Source organism: Pagrus major, chromosome 11, assembly GCF_040436345.1.
Source record: "Pagrus major chromosome 11, Pma_NU_1.0".
Classification (NCBI taxonomy): Eukaryota; Metazoa; Chordata; class Actinopteri; order Spariformes; family Sparidae; genus Pagrus; species Pagrus major.
The window spans coordinates 36,318,643-36,333,361 of record NC_133225.1 but is presented as its reverse complement, the minus strand read 5'-3'; the positions used below and the strand labels follow the sequence as shown (position 1 = coordinate 36,333,361).

Here is a 14,719-nt window from a genome sequence, read left to right as displayed (position 1 = left end):
GAACAAAAAACAATCAGTTTTTAAGTGACAGTAAAGTGTATTGTTGAGTCCTTAATCAGTGGAGAAAGGAGGTGTTGGGAGCTGTGGTGGTGGTGGTGTTGTGTAGTCTGATCGCTGATTGTATGAAAGAGCCCCCCAAGCACGTGGTTGGATGAGTCTGTGGCTGAACGTGCTCCTGAGTTGCCTCAGCTCATTGTAGAGAGGGTAAGAGGGATTGTCCATTATAGCTTGCAGCTCTCCTCTCATCCTCCTCTCTGTCACCGCCTCCACACTGTCTGGCTTTCCTCACTAGTTTGTTCAGCTCCTGATGCCACCTCCCCAGCACACTGCTGCAAAGAATATGACACTGTCGAAAGCACTAGAGAAGTCTGCTTTGTGGCCTCTCCAGGTGCTTGTAAGTTCTGTGAAGCAGGTAGATGATGGCATCCTCCATGCCCTAGTCAGTCTGGTATGCAAACTGCAGTGAGTCCAGGCAGTCCTTATCCTCAGCTCCCTCAGGATCTCCTTCGGGCATGCAACTGGTCGAACCCGGTGCTGGAGGAGCTCCTCTCGTGAGTAGACCATGGCCCACTGTTGTTGTTGTTGTTTGGTGGTCGCAGTGTCCGTAGTCCTGCACATTGTTCGTTGCTGCACAACTGTTTGTTGAGAGCCCCATAAATTAGTGTTGTACTACTCGAGATCGGTCTTTGTCTCGAGACCGGTCTCAAGACCATTTTTTGAGGTTCTTGGTCTTGTCTTGGAATCGAGGGCATTTTTACTCGGTCTTGTCTCGGTCTCGGACTGGGCGGACTGGGTTTTTTTGAACGAGACCGGTCGAGACCATTGCTGATAGGATTTTTGTCCATGCCTTACTGATTAGAGTGAAAAAGGACCCTCTCAAAAACAGCTAATAACTTCAAATCATTGGTAGTGTAAAGATTTCCCCCAGCTGCAGCTGCTACTGGTGTCAGTGTGTAGGAGTATGGAGACGAAAGGTGGTACCAACTCTTTACTTTTTTCAGTCTTTCTCTCTGAAATGAAAGGTTTATTGTGACTTGTCAGGTCAATTCAGTTTTGATAATATGATGAACTTTTTCAAGAAGTGAAACACGACAAGTTTGCTAAGATTTGAGATTTGTTTCATTCATTGTGCTGCTTTGAAAACAACAGAGCAAAGATTGTTTTTGTTGTTGCATTTATTTAAAAGCAAACTTAAATAAAAAGAAAACTCACATTTTGATTTTTTGTTATGATTTTCCTTTGATATATATAGTCTTGGTCTTGTCTCGGTCTCGACCTCCAAATGTCTTGGCTTTGCCTTGGTCTTGGTACTCTCTGGTCTCGGTAATGTCTTGGTCTCGGTTGGTGCGGTCTTGACTACAACACTACTATAAATTAACACCAGATTTAACTGCCTATCTTCATTAATACTTATATACAAGAAGCCTAGTGCTGGAGTTAGAAAGAATAGATAAAAAGTAAAAAAATAGGAAAGGGGGATCGGGAACTGCCGTGTCGGGCTGCCACTAGCTGCAGCGCCGGAAGCTACACTGGTGATACGCTGGTGATTCTGTCCTCTTTTTTGCAACTAGCTCCTCCATAATTGCATTTGCTGAAAATGCATGCAGTGCTGGCACACACCTGCGCGAAAATATCAGCGATTGCCGATTGATGGGCTGACGGTGGCTGGTTGTCAAGTGTGTTTTGCATCAATATGGGCTGAGAGGCTGCTGTGCAAGAAAGAAGCCTTTGCTCCAGACACGGCAGCTTAAAGCTCAATTGAAGTTTGCTGCTGATCACATTGATGAGGAAAAAACCTTCTGGAGGAAAACTCTGCGGTCAAACAGAGTTGTTTGGCCACAATGAGCATCAATATGTTTGGAGGAGAGAAAAAAGGTGAGGCCTTTAACCCCAAGAACACCAGACCTACTGTCCAGCATGGTGGTGGTAGTATTATGATGTGGGGCTGTTATGCTGCCAGTGAATCTGGTGATCTAAAGAAAGTAAATTATAATAATGAAGAAGGAGGATTATCTCCAAATTCTTCAGGAAAACCTAAAGTTATCAGCAGAAGATTGGCTCATGGGTGCAGCTGGTTGTTCCAACAGGACAATGATCCCAAACACACATCAAAAGTAGTAAAGGAATGGCTAAATCTGGCTAGAATACAGGTTTTGGGGTCCAGGGGGCACAGCATATTTTATCCTTGATGATGATGCATTGTGAACAACAAATCCATATTGAAATAATTATAAAAAGGAAACTCGCTGTCAAGACAAAAAAAATCCGCTGGTCACCGTTTCCGACCATGTGTGCCTATGGTGACTTTGTGCAGCAAGACCAATCCTTGATGTGCAGATTTCAACAATCAAAGCTACAAACTTGGTATTGGTGAATAAACTAACTGTATCACTGTCAAGAATAATCAGCTCTGATAGATTCTGTATTCTTTCATGATGAATATGACAGATGATGTTTCACTGTTCAGGAGATGAATCGTGTTGAAACCATAAAATAAACCACTGTTAAGTTCATTTGAATTGTGTAGCCAAGTGTATCAGGATGATGTGACAGGGCTGTACCCGACTCAGGATTTTAACCGTTGAATCTGAACTATTTGTCTTTCTTCAGTTCAGTGCCACAATAAACTTCTTTATCGGCCTACATCAGTATGTTTTACCTACAGCCTCAGACTCTTGTTTAATACCTTTCTTCAACATCTGTGATGTGAAAACACCAGATTTCCACACAGCACTAGCACAGCCGGTGCTACACATTTTGGGACCCTGGGTCAGATTAGGATTTGGTGCCTCCATAATTGCAGCTTCTCACTATATCGCAAACCTATCAACATCACTTTTAAGGTCTAACCCCAGATTCCACAATGTCTCCGCTGTGTTCTGTGCCTTGATACAGTCGCCTGTGTCGTGGTTTGGGTTAATTATTGTTTCTAGTTTTATTTTTGCAAGGTTCATCCTCATGTGTCAATTTGTGTTACTTCCTGCCCTTTGTCCTTTTTCCCTCCCTTGTGATTAATTTCACCTGTCCATGATTATCCTTTGTGTATTTGGTCCATGTGTTTTTCTCCTCTCGCAACAATTTTTTTTCCCTCCATTTTCCGTGCTTACCTGTGTTTATTAGTTGTCACTCCTTGTGTATTTAAGTCCTTGTCTTCCCCTCTCTCTTTGTCAGTTCAGCCAGTGGGATATGAGGCAGCACAGAGGACAAAACAAAACAATGATGCACACACCGGGTAACGTAGACGTGCCCGGTGGAATCAAGGGGTATACAATAAATATAAGCTTCACGCTAAAACTAAGACTGTTGTGGCTTAACAAGTAGAGCAGCTGTCCATCAGTCAGAAAGTTGATGGGCTGATCCCAGACCCCGCCAGTTTAATATTGCAGGATTTGCTATAAGAATGTGGAAATGAGAGACTATCATTATTTTGGAGCTTGACTAAGGAATCATGTCCAGATTTCTCAGTTGAAAGCCAGTAATGCAAATCCCGGAAAAATGAATGAGAACATTTTCATCTTCAAATAGTTAGAAAAAAAAACTTTTGAACCAGTTTTGAATGTCTTTTCACCATTAACCACAGCAGTTTTTTAAATGGTAAAATGCTCATTGGGTCAGATGAATAGTCAGAGAGCAGAGGTCAGACTCAGCACAGCATCTTTGGCACAGATGATAGCAAATTAGCAATGCTAATTTTAGCAGCAGTGGCAAGCAATCGCTCTGATAGCTCAAGGCAAACAGTCGAAAACATATTTTTATAGATGTAACCCTACTGCAAAGATGATTCTAGAAGATCACCTTTGTCATACCTTACCATGACAGCAAGTGGACTTTTTATCTCACTGACTGTTTCAGTCAGCAGGAGAAGATTAACAGAAAATGTGTTTTACCAACTCTCCCTGTAAAGAGGATGTATTACATGTGTCCCGGCCAGGCACATAGGAAGAGGAAGAGGAAGGCTGCTAAGTAACATCAGGTTATTAACATAAGGTTATTTTGATTACTTGTAATTTAATGTTGTCAATAGTAGTAATAATAGTAGAAATGTTAATGAATAACTTGTTCAGGTCTGTTCTGCATGGGTCCTGGTCCCAGCTTTCTGGTCCAGCTCCAGGTAGAACATTTTTGGGTTCAGACACATTTGCCAGCTCTTCGAAACATCCATCGTCCCACCAGCAGCCCTCACGCCATCTAGTCTTTATAAGAGGCAGGAGGCCTCGGCGTGTCTGCAAGAGTGTGCAGGGGTAATGACACTAATGACGTTTACATGATGTTCGAAAAAGTGGGACTGTTGTGTTTGATTGACTGAAATCGGACTTTTAAAGTCCATGTATGTTAGTCTGAATGAAATCGTAATAAATCAAATTTCTCAAAGTTGGACTAACACACCCAGATAACGCAGTTTGAAGTCGATTTACTCTTTCAAGTATACACCTTAGTTGGACCTGAACTGGCCTTGGGGTTCTGCGCATGCACTACAGTCCCTGTGCCAGGCATTGACCCGGAAGTCGTCCATATTGTAAATCCGTAGCAGGAAGCCGGGAAAAACAAAAGAAGAAAACAGCAATGAAGGTATTGTAATAAACCTTGTTTCTGAAGTGAGAAATGTAGAGAGCCCGTACAGAGAATATTTCTACTGTGCACACACATTTAAGAAGGAGGAAACCCAAAAGGTACAGATAATTATATTCTTTATTAACACAAGTTTCTAAATTACAGCAAATAGCTTAGCACACAAGTATGGGACACAGTGTGAGTCATTAGCCTACTCCTCTTGGTGCCACTCACGGGCCGGAAACAGGTGTATGGCTACTGCTAACATAGACCGCACCACACGGAATTACACCCCCTTAGGGCACTGCAAATACTGCTTGGCAAAACCCACTGTAAACCCCACAGGGCACACCACACGACACTGCACTGCAACCAAACTCACTCTCCACTACACACATGTGGTAAGGACACACATGCTGTGGCACCTCTGAGAATCTGTCTACCTTCCCCCAACTGCCCTTCCCACCCCGGTACTGTGGCTATGCTGTTTTATTAAAATTCATGACATTTAACATAAATCACACACAGACACAATAACTCAAAATCAATCTAATTTAAAACCACTTAACTGTCCGAGACCCTCCCCGGGGTCTGAGCTTTAGCGCCGGCCCGGCTTCAGTCGGAGTCTGTTGTGGGGCGACCGCCGGTCCAGCGCCGTGAGGCGTCTCCACCTGCAGCAGGAGAGCCTCGACACCAGTCTGGAGAGCGGACACAGGCACTCCTAAATTTCCCCACTAACGCTACCTCAGCCCTGCCTCACGCCGGAACCTCGCCCTACCCCCGCTGCCTATCTTCGCCGCCGGCAGCCCTAAATAGCATGCGAACGGCCCCCACCCCCCGATACTGAGTGCAAAACAAATGCTCGGCTGGGCTTCCACCCCGTAATGCTCAAGAAACTCCGCTCCCCAGAGACGCCAGCACCCACTCGCTCTCTCCCTTTTCAATTCTCCTATTCCTCCCAAAAACACTCCCCTCCAGTCACTCTTCAATTATCCCCGTGCAATCAATCCCCCAATCTCCCCAGCCCACAGGGTCATTCACTACAGTATAAATACAATATATATTATGTAATGTACAGCGCCAAAAGCTCACCCGATTGTAGCAGTAGGTCACGAGAAGCAGCAGAGAGCAGAGACCAATCAGAGGAGACAGGAACTGAGGAGAGCTGATTAATAGCAGGTGTGACTCCAGGAGTCACTCTCTCCAAATCCTTTGTGTGGCTGTGGCTGTTGACTCTCTGCTCTGGTAAGAGACTTTTGGGGTTTTTTAGAATTGTTTTATCAGGGTAGTATTTTAATTGTTAGGGTAATGTAGGGGTGCATTCATGCACCCTGAGGTATCTGTGTTTTAATGATTTTAATTGTGGGTCTATCATTTGTTTGTAGGACTAAACCTTAACTGTTTTAAAATACAGAGGTATGTAAAAAATCATCATTTAAACCTCATACTTTTATGTCCTACAAACTATATTAACAGTGTTTTCTTTTGCTTTTAGGCAAAGCACTGACTGCCGTTTATTTTAGTTTAGTATTTTATATTTTAGCCATATTGATTTTATTGTCTTTTGTTATTTTAAATTAGAGTTTGCTTAGTTTTAGGATTTTAACATTCTGTCCTCTTCTGTTTCTAGTGTTGCGGCTGGTGGGGTCCTCCATTCACCGGTGTGGTTGAGATGCTGGGAGTTCACTTTAGATGGTGATATGGTTTGTGGTTGCACATTTAATTAGTGTGGTGTCTTTATTTGATTGTGTTGGGTTTATATTTCTTTTTGATATTTAGTTTACTCCCAGTGTCCTAGGCAGTGGGTGGTTGGTCCCCCAGCCGTGATATGACTGTCTGTCTTCTTGTTCTTCATTGACTGTGTTATTTTAGAATTTGATTTATTGTAAATAAATGGCATGTTATGATTGACCCACACTGACCGTTGTGGCCTCCTTAATTGAAGCCCCTGTGTGCTGAACAATCCTCAAGGTTACATTTGGCGTTGTTGGCAGGATTGAGAAACGGTCAGTGTGTGGTACATGTCATAGTTTAACTTTTTTTTTGTTGTTTGATGATAAAATACTAAACGGCAGTCAGTGCAGAAGACTGAAAGGGTCATCAAGGCTGGTTCATCACCCCAAGGCGCAGAAGATGCTGTAATCCCACTTCTTCCTTGGGTTGTAAAAAGTGGTTTAAATATGAGTGAATCTGAGGATCAATTAGCAGCCCTGCGTGAGCAGTTCAGAGCACTCCAGGCTGAAAATGAACTTTTAAAACAAGCTGCCAGTAACTCTCACGCCTCTAGTGCCTCTGCTTCTGCCCCCAGAATTGACAGAACTGTTTATGTTCCACGTGAAAGGAGGTGCCCAAAGTTTTATGGTGATCAAGACTCACCTGATAGCATTGGTTTGGAGGATTGGATGGAGGAAGTTGAAGCCTGTCTGGAAGGGCGCCGATTCTCTAACAAAGAAAAAGCTATTTTCCTCCTTGATCATCTGGGAGGTGAACCACGGAGTGAGATCAAGCACAGGCCACATAGAGAAAGAGAGGATCCTCAAAAGATCATTGACATTTTAAAATTACTGTATGGTGGTAAAAAGCCATTGGTTGTACTGCAGCAACGGTTCTATGAACGTAGACAGCAGGAGGGGGAGTCACTGAGACAGTTTTCTCATGCATTAATGTCACTAATGGATGATGTTCTTGATAAAAATCCAGATGCAGTCCCAAACTCAGAGGTAGCCCTGAGAGACCAGTTTGTGGAACGTGTCCGGGATGGAACGCTACGGCACCACCTGAGGGAAGTGGTGAGAGGTAAACCCAGAATGTCACTGATCGATATCAGAGAAGAAGCCATTAGATGGGGTGAGGATTTTGAAAGAGGGCGCAATTCCCATTCCTCCCAGTGCAATGTTACACGAGCCAACATAACAACTGCCACTTCAGTGCAAGAGTCAAAACAGTCTCCAGAGTTTCTGGCCATCACAGAACTAATAAAGAATCAACAGACTCAAATCTCCTCTTTAACACAACAGTTTCAGTCTCTGCAGTCAATGTTTGAGCAGACCACAGCCAAATTTAAAGAGGAACGGAGGTGCCTACGTTGCAATAAACAAGGTCATATTGCTCGATATTGTCGCCAGGCCATGCCCACTACCTTGAGAACGAATCTCAACCCGAGTGTCCAGACAGTGCAAGTGGAGCACCCAGTGATGGAGCCAACTTTTGTTTCTCACCAGGTAACAGATCTAACTGAGTCTGACTCTAACCCAGTCTCTCCAGAACTTTTGAAACAGTTGGTGGGTCCATGCACCGTAGTGCAACTTACCATGAATGGGATCAATGTACCTTCATTATTGGACACTGGTTCAAATGTTACCACACTAACAAAGAGTTGTTTCATGTCACATTTTCATTCAGACCAGCCTAAAATTAACAACTGTAAGTGGCTAAACCTCTCTGCTGCCAATGGGCTTGCCATCCCATATTTGGGGTATGTAGAGGTGGAGGTCACTGTCTTAGGTCGAGTGCTTCATGATTGTGGTGTCCTAATTGTTGAAGACCCACCCAGTTTCACATCATTACAGAAACAGAAGGAAAAAGTGCCTGGGCTGTTGGGAATGAACATCATAAGTCAATTGTATACTGATCTCTATGAGGAATATGGTTCCGCCATGTTCTCTATCCCTCAGGTTACACAGGCCGCACCTGGTTGGAGGGAAGCACTACAAATGTGTCATTTGATGGAGAACGAGCACAGTGAAGAAGGACTCGGTACACTACGAGTGCATGCTGAGAACCCTGTCCAGATCCCTGCAGGTACCACAGTGATGATTCCAGCCACAGGTCCAAAAGGTAACCAGTACAACTCACTCACATTCCTGTTGGAACCCGATAATAGTGCAAACCACATTTCTGCAGGCCTACTGGTGTCCACAGCTCTAGCCACACTAAAAGACGGACTGGCCTATGTTCCAGTTACAAACGTGAACAGTGAAGTAGCCTACCTTCAGCCACGAACCCCATTAGGTTTGCTGCATTCAGTCCATGTAGTGGAGGCTAATAGTTCCACAATTGTGTTCAATGAAGAGACTGATGCTCAAGGCACAGTAACTGTAATGTGCTCCCAAGCCTCTGTTAGCCCTTCTCAGGGTTTAGATCTACAGTCAGTTGATCTGTCTAAATTGAGCCACCAAGAGCAGCTGAAAGCAAAAGATTTGCTTGGAAAGTACAGGGATGTATTTTCAACAGGGGATGGTGACCTGGGCTGTACAACACTCATTGAACATAACATTCCACTGACAGATGACATTCCGACTAGACAACGTTACCGTCGTATCCCTCCATCTCAATTTGAAATAGTGAAAGCTCACATTAAACAGCTACTACAGGCTCAAGTCATAAGAGAGTTGCAGTCCCTATGCTGCACCCTTGGTTTTAGTTCAGAAAAAGGACGGTTCCCTGAGGATGTGTGTAGACTACAGGCAACTCAATGCAAAAACACGAAGAGATGCCTATCCATTACCCAGAATCGAAGAATCATTGGACGCTCTGACCGGTGCTAAATGGTTCTCTACACTAGATCTTGCCAGTGGATACAATCAGGTCCCTGTAGCTGAAGCAGATAAGCAAAAACAGCTTTTTGCACACCATTCGGCCTGTTTGAATTCAATCGAATGGCTTTTGGGTTGTGTAATGCACCTAGTACTTTCCAAAGATTAATGGAAAGGATATTTGGAGATCAAAGCTTGCAGTCCCTGCTTCTGTATTTGGATGATGTAGTAGTCTTTTCAACCTCTGTAGAACAACATTTGCAAAGATTGGAGCTGGTGTTACAGCGTCTGCAAAAAGAGAATTTAACCCTCTAGGCGCCAAAGTCGCATTATTGCGACAGGCAACATTGCTCATTAAAACAGCCCATATCTTTAAATCTACTGCCTTGTGCTGTTACTGCTTGCTACCACTAGATAGCCAATAGATTCAGCTTCAATCCTGACGTCATTTGGGGGCGTGTTTCTATGCAAAATACCTGAGAAAAAAAAGTTTGAAACCCGACACCGGCTGTCGGAGCGGCAGCGGCTAAGCGGGCAGAGTGGGAGAGGAGAGAGCCGCGGAGCGGTGGCAGAAGTGTGCTGGACAGATCGAGAGACAGATAGTGATTTTTGTAATAAAAACAAAATGCCCAAAAGACTTTACAGTGTGGATGAGGTGCTTGCACAGATCTTTGCTGATCGCGATTCAGAAGGAGACGATTTGCCCTCTGATGACGATCGCTCGTCAGAGACGAGTGACTGACGATGCTGCAGCTGCGCACACTGTCACACAAGCAACACACGCTGATCACGGCGAGAGTTTTCTTTTCTTTTTACAAGTTAGATTAGGACATTTACTCCTATCAGATTCCTGTTCATTTACTCTGAGGATGAGAGGATGAAAAAAAAAAAATCTACTGTGTAAATATGTTCAGAATTCCGTTTTACTGAATTTTACCTGGTGACATACAAATTAGATTAGTAAATTTACTCCAATCAAACTCCTGTTCCTTTATTTTGAGGATGAGATGACAATATAAATATTTTTTTTCTGTGTAAATATGTTCAAAAATCAGTTTTACTGAAAGTTACTTTCAGTCACCTGGTGACGTCACAATATGCAAATTAGATGATTAAATTTACTCCCATCACAAACTTTAGGTTATTATGAATATTTTTCTCATTTACACTATGAATTTATCTCTCACCACTTCCAAGCTACAGCCTTTTGAAATCTTACAGTCCAAACAGAATATTTTCCTAAATAAACTCTGGCGCCTAGAGGGTTAAAGGTCAAGTTGAGCAAGTGTTGCTTCTTCCAAAAACAAGTCAAGTATCTGGGCCATGTGGTGTCTGAGGACGGGGTCGCCACTGATCCAGATAAAATCGCTGCAGTAGCCCAGTGGAAATGCCCAGAGACTGTTAAAGAACTAAAATCATTCCTTGGCTTTGCCAGCTATTATCGGCGATTTGTTTCTGGCTTTTCTCAAATTGCCTCCCCATTAAACTCCCTGGCTGCAAAACTGACTAGTAAAGACAAGAGAGTCAAAAATTCAATCAAACCCCACTGGACCGAGACATGTCATGCAGCCTTCCAGACACTCAAACAGAAACTCACCACAGCCCCAGTACTAGCTTATGCTGATTTTAACAAACCATTTATTCTGGATGTAGATGCTAGCCATGATGGGTTGGGGGCAGTCCTGTCGCAAGAGTGGGAGGGCAAAGTTCGACCCATTGCTTTCGCCAGCCGCAGTCTGAGAAGAACTGAAAGAAATATGCAAAATTACAGTTCCATGAAATTGGAATTTTTAGCCCTCAAATGGGCTGTTGCAGAAAAATTCAGAGAATACTTGGTGGGCCAAAAATGCACAGTCTACACTGACAACAATCCTCTAAGCCATCTGCAGACAGCCAAATTGGGAGCAGTTGAACAGAGGTGGGCCTCAGAATTGGCTAACTTCAACATAGACATCAAATACAAACCAGGAAGAACAAACACAAATGCAGATGCTTTGTCCAGGCAAAATGTGAATCTGGAGCATATGCTATCCCTTGCTCCTCGATCTGCCCTTTCAGAGGAATTGAGGTGTGCAGTGCAAAAGCAGCATGTTGTATTGACATCTCAAAATTGTGTATCACAGGCTGTAATGGTGTCTCCCTGGGAGGCTGGAGCTAACCTTGCTGTGTTGCAGGCAGAAGACCCACTGATCCGGGACTTTCGTTTCTTCTGGAACAGACGACAACAACCAAATAAAGATGAGAGGAAGAAGGCATCACCTATGCTCCTGAAGTTCTTGAAGCAATGGGATCGGGTAATTGAAAAAGATGGTATTCTTTTTCGACAGGTGGAGTCACCGGAAGGGGGACCAGCTTGGAATCAGCTGCTATTGCCACAAAAACTGCAAGAGGATGTCCTCCTCAGCCTTCATGACAACCATGGCCACCAAGGTGTGGAACGGACAACAGATCTCATTAGGAGGAGATGCTACTGGCCAGGTATGAACAATACAATAGAGGAATACTGCAGAGCTTGTCCAAAGATGTTCATACTCAACCACGGAGCTTTATGGGCCACCTGACGGCCTCTAAGCCTAATGACATTTTGGCTATAGATTTTACTGTTCTAGAGCCCGCATCTGATGGACGGGAAAACATCCTAGTCATGACAGATGTGTTTTCAAAATATGTACAGGCCATTCCAACGAGAAACCAAACAGCAGTAGCAGTAGCTGCAGCTTTGGTTAAACACTGGTTCTATGTTTTTGGAGTCCCTCGCCAAATACATTCTGACCAAGGACGTTGTTTCGAGGGTAAAGTAATACAGGAGTTGTGTCGTATTTACAACATCACAAAAACTAGGACGACACCATACAGACCTCAAGGTAATGGCCAATGCGAACGGTTTAACAGGACCCTGCATGACCTGCTCCGGACCCTGCCTCAGGAAAAGAAAAGACAGTGGACAGTGCACCTGCCTCAAGTAATATTTGCTTATAACACCACAAAACACCAATCCACAGGATATTCACCACATATGTTAATGTTTGGACAAGAACCACGGCTGCCTATTGATTGTGTGTTAAGTCTCACAGGACAGCCGGAGTCGCTGACAGCGGACGAGTGGACCGCCGACCATCAGGACAACTTGGCCTGCATTTACCTGGGAGCGAGGCAGCGGCTTCAAGTAGCTGCTGACCGACGAGCAAAACAACACAACAACAAGGTTAAAACGGATACTTTGCAGCCTGGACAACTAGTCTACTGCCGGGACCACAGCCACAGAGGACGGCATAAGATACAGGACCACTGGAGCTCTGTGCCGTACAAGATTGTGCGGTGTCCACAAAATGGAGGGCCAGTGTACACCATCAGCCCAGCGGAGGCAGAGGGACCCCTGAAACAAATACATCGGTCAGAGCTACGTCCAGCTGCAGGTAAACAGATTGATTTACCAATAAATCATGACCCAGGTCTTCCTGAAGATCTACTAATGGTTGATGATTATGATGACATCTCTCAACCACCATTTGTTGTTGAGTTTTCCCAGAGACGTGTAACTGATGTGGTGGAGCAGGATGACACACCGCCACCACAGCCAGATGTTGTGGAGAGGCCTGGTGCAGAACAAGGGGAATCACAGCGTCCTCGTAGGACCACGGCCGGACAGCACCGAAACCCCCATCATCTCCCAAGATCAACCACAACCCAAGTGAATGAAATTATTGCCCCTTGGCAAGGATTTCACAGGCCTTGGCTTTGAAGCCCATCGACGGGACGTCGATTCAGTTCATGGGGGCAGATTGTAGCAGTAGGTCACGAGAAGCAGCAGAGAGCAGAGACCAATCAGAGGAGACAGGAACTGAGGAGAGCTGATTAATAGCAGGTGTGACTCCAGGAGTCACTCTCTCCAAATCCTTTGTGTGGCTGTGGCTGTTGACTCTCTGCTCTGGTAAGAGACTTTTGGGGTTTTTTAGAATTGTTTTATCAGGGTAGTATTTTAATTGTTAGGGTAATGTAGGGGTGCATTCATGCACCCTGAGGTATCTGTGTTTTAATGATTTTAATTGTGGGTCTATCATTTGTTTGTAGGACTAAACCTTAACTGTTTTAAAATACAGAGGTATGTAAAAAATCATCATTTAAACCTCATACTTTTATGTCCTACAAACTATATTAACAGTGTTTTCTTTTGCTTTTAGGCAAAGCACTGACTGCTGTTTATTTTAGTTTAGTATTTTATATTTTAGCCATATTGATTTTATTGTCTTTTGTTATTTTAAATTAGAGTTTGCTTAGTTTTAGGATTTTAACATTCTGTCCTCTTCTGTTTCTAGTGTTGCGGCTGGTGGGGTCCTCCATTCACCGGTGTGGTTGAGATGCTGGGAGTTCACTTTAGATGGTGATATGGTTTGTGGTTGCACATTTAATTAGTGTGGTGTCTTTATTTGATTGTGTTGGGTTTATATTTCTTTTTGATATTTAGTTTACTCCCAGTGTCCTAGGCAGTGGGTGGTTGGTCCCCCAGCCGTGATATGACTGTCTGTCTTCTTGTTCTTCATTGACTGTTATTTTAGAATTTGATTTATTGTAAATAAATGGCATGTTATGATTGACCCACACTGACCGTTGTGGCCTCCTTAATTGAAGCCCCTGTGTGCTGAACAATCCTCAAGGTTACACATGTTTTCACCGTTCACTGTGCAGCCCGTTTGCCACTTCTTAACTTGTTTGGTATGTGTTGTGTCAAATCCTAATTCATTGACCACATTCACAAGATACACTCTGATGCACTCCAGACCTGCAGAGAGCGACCACATGCAAAATCTCAATTCATTGAGCACATTCACAAGATGCACTCAGATGCACTCCAAACCTGCAGAGGGTGACCACAAGCGAAGGAGTTGGTGGAACCCAAACTCTCAGCACGTGCACCAAGAGGGACCATATTCACCTGCGCACCCATTGGACGGCATGGCATGAAATGTTTGGGGGTTGCTCAGTTAGCCCTCTCACCTGCTCCTGAAAACAAGACACGACCACAGCTCCTGATCAATCAGAAGACGCAACTGGTAGGAAAAAACAACTTTGAGTGTGGATGATGAGTTGAGATGATGCTTCTCCACGGCTTTTTTTTGGTTGAGTTAGTAAGTAACATGCAATTTAAGCTTATGTACTTTATTGAAACTTTAATGTGAACTTAATAGTTAAGTATGATGTAACTTTAAGTATGTATATTGTTACTTTAATCATTATATAAACTAAACTGTAGGATTGTTACTTTAATCACTGTTTTGAGATCCTAAGTTAATTTGAATGACTTTGTTTGCTTTGAGATTTAAGTAAACGTTAACATTTGTTCTTTAGAAATACTTTAAGGGAAAGTGTTTATTGGTGTTTATTAGAATTTATTTGAGACTAATGCATGTCAATTCTATTTATCTTCAAGGTTATCAACCTATTCCATTATTCTGTTTATGTCCGTTGAAACCATCAAACCTAAAACCATCTTCAAGAAAATAAAATCAAAGAATAAGAAGAATTGAGTTGTCCTTTGCATCCTTCAACAGTTGATCAAGCAGTTTTTCAAGTTTGGGCAGAGTTGTGGTCACAAAAAACACACAGAACTTGACAATGTTCAAAGGGTGCGCAAA

General features: G+C 43.5%; 1 protein-coding gene across 1 annotated transcript; it reads left to right on the top strand.

The window, feature by feature from the left end:
* Nucleotides 1-5,719: 5,719 nt before the first annotated feature.
* Nucleotides 5,720-12,781, top strand: LOC141004320 (uncharacterized). Its single transcript, XM_073475751.1, has 7 exons — nt 5,720-5,796; nt 5,937-5,967; nt 6,182-7,772; nt 8,226-8,642; nt 11,210-11,396; nt 12,161-12,479; nt 12,643-12,781. The coding sequence occupies exons 3-7, from the start codon at nt 6,732-6,734 to the stop codon at nt 12,779-12,781; spliced, it is 2,103 nt and encodes a 700-aa protein (XP_073331852.1). The 5' UTR covers nt 5,720-5,796; nt 5,937-5,967; nt 6,182-6,731.
* Nucleotides 12,782-14,719: the final 1,938 nt, after the last annotated feature.

Coding starts and splice junctions, on each gene's coding strand:
- LOC141004320 (XM_073475751.1), top strand. CDS start 6,732: ATGAGTGAATCTGAGGATCAATTAGCAGCCCTGCGTGAGCAGTTCAGA. Junction 7,773..8,225: donor CAACTTTTGTTTCTCACCAG/GTAACAGATCTA, acceptor TCTATCCCTCAG/GTTACACAGGCCGCACCTGG. Junction 11,397..12,160: donor TCGGGTAATTGAAAAAGATG/GTATTCTTTTTC, acceptor TAAGTCTCACAG/GACAGCCGGAGTCGCTGACA.